The 5,001-nt window shown below is 27.7% G+C and overlaps 1 protein-coding gene across 1 annotated transcript in view; it reads left to right on the forward strand.

Moving 5' to 3' along the window:
- The first annotated feature begins 2,042 nt into the window (after window positions 1–2,042).
- Window positions 2,043–5,001, forward strand: part of LOC106685643 (protein TMEPAI) — a 101,400-nt gene continuing 98,441 nt past the window's right edge. The window contains exon 1 of the mRNA XM_067048192.1: window positions 2,043–2,188. Within this exon, the coding sequence (XP_066904293.1) occupies window positions 2,126–2,188 (63 nt within the window). The 5' untranslated portion in view covers window positions 2,043–2,125. The remainder of the gene's footprint in view (window positions 2,189–5,001) is intronic.

Consider the following 5,001-nt stretch of genomic DNA (forward strand, 5'->3'; position numbering starts at 1 on the left):
TTGTATTCCTGATAACCCTCTGAAAGGTCTGAAAAGAACTGGTACTGGTACTGGTATTTGGTGGAGGGAACAAGTCCGGCAAGTGAGCCTAGGTCCTTTATACCAACCCCTCCCGGCAGTTGCCGCCACGTACTAACCAAGGTGGGAGTGTCAAGATTCATTCTTCGGGACCGCCGAAAAATGAATGTTTAGCTCCCCCAGATGGGAATTGAACCCACAACGTTCCGAACCGAGCATGCATTAGGACCTGCGCCCCAACCCGCACGGCAACCCTGTCTGAAAAGACGATAACATCGGGACTTCCTTACGTACAATAAGCTTGAAGTGCTACTGACAGGTGGTTTATTCTCAATTCGTTATCATTATATGAACATTTACTTGCTGTAGCATTGTTACAATTATAAATTTAATGTAAAAGAATAAAATTAGAGCGAGAATGTCTAGATTCAAATAAATAGTTTTAAACATAAATTCAACTTATGTATTTCATAATTTGCGTTATGTTTTAGAAAACAATATGGTTTCTTAATTAAATTTAGTTAGAAATTCTACATTTTGAATTTTAAAGTTTTATTTAATTTTTCTCAAATTTCGTGATAATCATTAAAATGTTTGCTTTAAATTTACAGAAAATGTTTTTGAAAATAACTGTCATACGATATCTTAGTGAAAGTATATAAAAACCAATATTTGGTAGTTTTGTGTATAGATAGTGAGTATGCATTTTGTTGGATGTCTTCCTTATACATAGCAATATTTTTATGTATTATTATTTTTTTTTTTTTTTTGTTACCTTCTAATATATATAACTACTTTCACTTGGCTCTCAGCTCGAAATTATTTAGTTTATATTCAGCATGAAAAAAATTTCAAATTGAGGTGTAGATAGTAGACCGTAGATTAATGCTTGAAGAAGTTTGTCGGGGGATGCGGTCAGCAAAGAACAACATAAATAAACAAAACCATATTTATTTATTTTATGCCGACGTTTCGACCTGAGTTTCAGGTCTTCATCAGGGGTTGTGTCGTAGAGGAGGGAAAGATTAGTACTGTATAGTATTAATTGAGTACTATATTATATAGTATTGTATAGTACTAGTTGAGTACTAATCTTTCCCTCCTCTACGACACAACCCCTGATGAAGACCTAAAACTCAGGTCGAAACGTCGGCATAAAATAAATAAATATGGTTTTGTTTATTTATGTTGTTCTTTGCTGACCGCACCCCCCGACAAACTTCTTCAAGCAAAAACTTCAAATAACTCATCGGTTTTTTTCTAGTATTTTTTCTTTTTAATTTTCATGAAAGTTGTCTTATAAAACATGATTTTTTCTAAAACTACCTTACTGAATTTCATTAATATTCAAGCAACCATTTTCAATAAAACAAGTATATTGAAATAACTTAATAAGTTTATTAAATTTGGATGATACTTTTTCACTAAACTTCACATACTTTCTAAGGTATCTAAGGGCAAAAGTATCTTAATATACACTTTTTATTTTAATTATAATTTGTGAATAATTTTGTTAAATGCTTTAAATGAAAAATTATTTTATTTTATTTTCATTTGGTTTTTAATTTATTATTCCAGTATGTTGCGGTAAATCATGACGCTGTTTTGAAAACGAAGCCAAGTAATTTTTGTATAAATTACCAACGAAATTTCTAAACAAGCATCAGTATGATACGCCTTAACTCTGGATTGAAGTTTCTGGCAGCACTTACAATGCTAAATAACAAAAACATGTCTATATATGATATAACAAGTATGACGATCACGAAGTACATGAATGATCAAACCTATTAGAATATGCAAAATTCAATTTTTTATTTATTTAATTTTTTTTAAAAAAGAAAAATTGACACCGTGTTTTACGTGATGTATGACGGACCGGAAAACCCTGGCGTGCTGACGTGCAGACAGTTTTCACTGGCTTTACCTCAACTCTATTTACTCGGAAAAGATAGATAAATTAAAGGTGGCTTAATAAATTTAATTGCTGATAAGGATGTATTTACATTGCTTAGTCAGATGTCTGCACGTCTAGACTGGGTGTGTTCATACAGTACCGAGAAACTAGACTAGTAACATCCATATTTGATATTATCTATTCTATCCGATGGAAACCATTTCTCCGTCATTATTTGCCACTCGTCTGGATGAAATAAAGAAATTTGTTCAGGTATATTAAAAAATATTTTTATTTTTATATTTAAAATTTATAAGTTTATATACATACATTTTAATGCTATAGCCGTTTGTTACAATAAGGTTTCTAGATTATAGATTCCAATTCTTTATTCGATATTTCATTACTTCAATTATTTGATATATCAATCTCATTTATAAAAATTGTTATAGCAAAAAATATATGCTATGAAAAAGTAACCCAAGAAAATAAAAAAAAATTATCAATAATATATAACCTATATTTCATTTTTTTTTTTTTTTGTTAATATTTAAATATGGTCAATACGTTGTATAAAAATAACTCAAGTAAAACAAAGCCTGTATTTTTCGATTTTTTTTTATTGATTTACAAACCAAATAATTTAATTATTTTTCGTTTAACTCATCTCACCGACAGATAATAAAAAAGAAGTTGGAATTTTTAATTTGTCATAACTTCTTTACCTAAAGTCTAAACTTAAATTACTAATTAGTCTCCATTGGAATCTAATATATATATATACACACACATAAAATAGTAAAATCTTTCCTCTATGCAGACAGGCATGCTAAAATTATAAGAACATTTTGTTGTTTCTCATAAATCATTATATTATTCTACATGAAAGTGCCCTAAGCAACTAATAAATAACTTATATTTTTCTTTTTAATAGAAAAAGTGTTAATGGGTTTTCTTTAAAATTAAGTCTTATTTGTAGAGCTAAATTCAGTTAAAACAGGATTTGCAAACTATATAATTTGTTATAAATAATATGTGAAAAACAACATTTTTACTATAAATATTTAAATGGAATGTAAAAGTTATGGAATCGTGATTATAGTGTGTATTATTCTTTTAGAAATCATTCAGAATCAAAATATTAATAAAAAAAAAGTTAATTTTATTTTTTTATTTATTATGTTTTTGTTTTTCGTACTTTACTGATAACATACTAACAATTAATTTAAGATGTAAATTTATATTTTTAAAAATCATCTTGAAAACAATTTTTTTTTTGTATTTTTTAATTTATTATGAATACAGAAATTCCGTTATTTTCAAACAATATTAATTTCAAAAGTTTGATATATTATTTTTGTTAATTTTGAATAAGTTACATTGCTTTATGTGCCATTGCAAAATATTTATGCGTTGGATTCCCCTTTTAGTAGGTTTTGTTTTTAGATTGTTGATGTAAGATGTGCCGTTGTCTACAAGTATATAATCTTATCTTTTTCTGTTCGGGTTATGTCTGAATGGTTGATAAGTCAGTTACTGATATTTTTGGGGCTTACTGCCTTGTTTTTATATTCATATTTTAATATCCTAGCAACGATTTTGATCTCATTGTTTTCCCTCTTGAATTAATAAATAAATGCGTTTTTATGAATTTTTTAAAAATACATTTTTAAACATATCCTTTTTTTTTTTTCAATATGTTGCTTTAAAATTACTTTATAAATGTTTGTATAATTGGAGATATTGAAATATAATTACAATATAAAATTGACTGGAAGAGGTACCATTCCAGAGAGCTGGACAACTTCTCCAGACGAGACCGGAATGTTTTTTTGTCGAGGAGTAGGAACTGTGAGTCAGCTGGTTGAGGTGAGTCTAGCCACCATAACGGGACCAGCCTGTCTCGTCTTCCCTCTTCGTATAGATACTGCGTGTGTAGATATTTTTAATTATTTTATGTCGGATAAAATATAAAATAATTAAATTTTACTAAAAATAAGGATTATATTATTGTTATTTATTAATGATCTATTACTTTTCGGGACAGTTTCTCCAGTACTGGCGTACAATATTAAAATAACTAGTTACTAAAAATTAACTAAAATAATAATAACAATGATGTGAGGCGTCCAGAGCTAAAACATATCGTCTAAAATTTAAAAAAAAAAAAACTATCTTGATTAATGCTTATAGGAAGTAAATATTTATTCTTTATTTTTGTCTATAAGTTTTTTTAATAAAAAATATTAATTGAAAATTATCACCGTGTCGAAAAATTAATGCTAAATAGGTTTTATGTAATTTGTTATATAATTTTTGAGCTTAAGTTTCGTCATACGGAATCATGTTTTATTTCTCCGTCGGATAAAAGATATATCCATGGTATAATATATCTCGATTAACAAATAGAAAATACAATAAATCGTATAAGTAATAATTAATTCTTTCTAAGGAAATACTTTATTGCTACAGTAAATAATTATAATCCCGCTGTCTAAAAGTAAACTTTGAAAATTAAGAAAGTTTTTTTTAAGGCTTAAAAATATTACCTGGGACTCAGATGGGTAATATGATGTAATTAATTATGAAAAACTTGCTTCGCATTAATTTTCCGTAGTAATATATTTTTTAATCTGTTTTATAGTTGATTGCTTTCTTTTTTTTTCCTTTTTACATAAAATAATATACTTTGTACCTAAAAAAGGATATGAAAATTAATAATAATATGAGGTAAATTAATATCTACGTAATAGAACTCTATAGTAAAGTCTGACAAATATAAGAAAAGACAAAGCTAATTGATCTATATTTTTTTTTCAATATTCTAGGCATGTTCCAACGAAAACGGATTTTAACTCATGTAATAAAACCTGGTAGTGTATTTCTGTAAGTACTCACCCACTAACTTATTGATCACGATAATGATTCTATCCTTGACACCACAAAAATGACAATGCTTATAATCACATGTCAAAAACTACAATGCTTATGACTATGACATCACAAAAACGACAATGCTTAGGATCATAACATCACAAAAACGATAATGCTTATAACTATGACATCACAAAAACGACAATGCTTAG

The sequence above is a fragment of the Halyomorpha halys genome, unplaced genomic scaffold (assembly GCF_000696795.3).
Source record: "Halyomorpha halys isolate HHAL.00 unplaced genomic scaffold, Hhal_1.1 Scaffold720.1, whole genome shotgun sequence".
Classification (NCBI taxonomy): domain Eukaryota; kingdom Metazoa; phylum Arthropoda; class Insecta; order Hemiptera; family Pentatomidae; genus Halyomorpha; species Halyomorpha halys.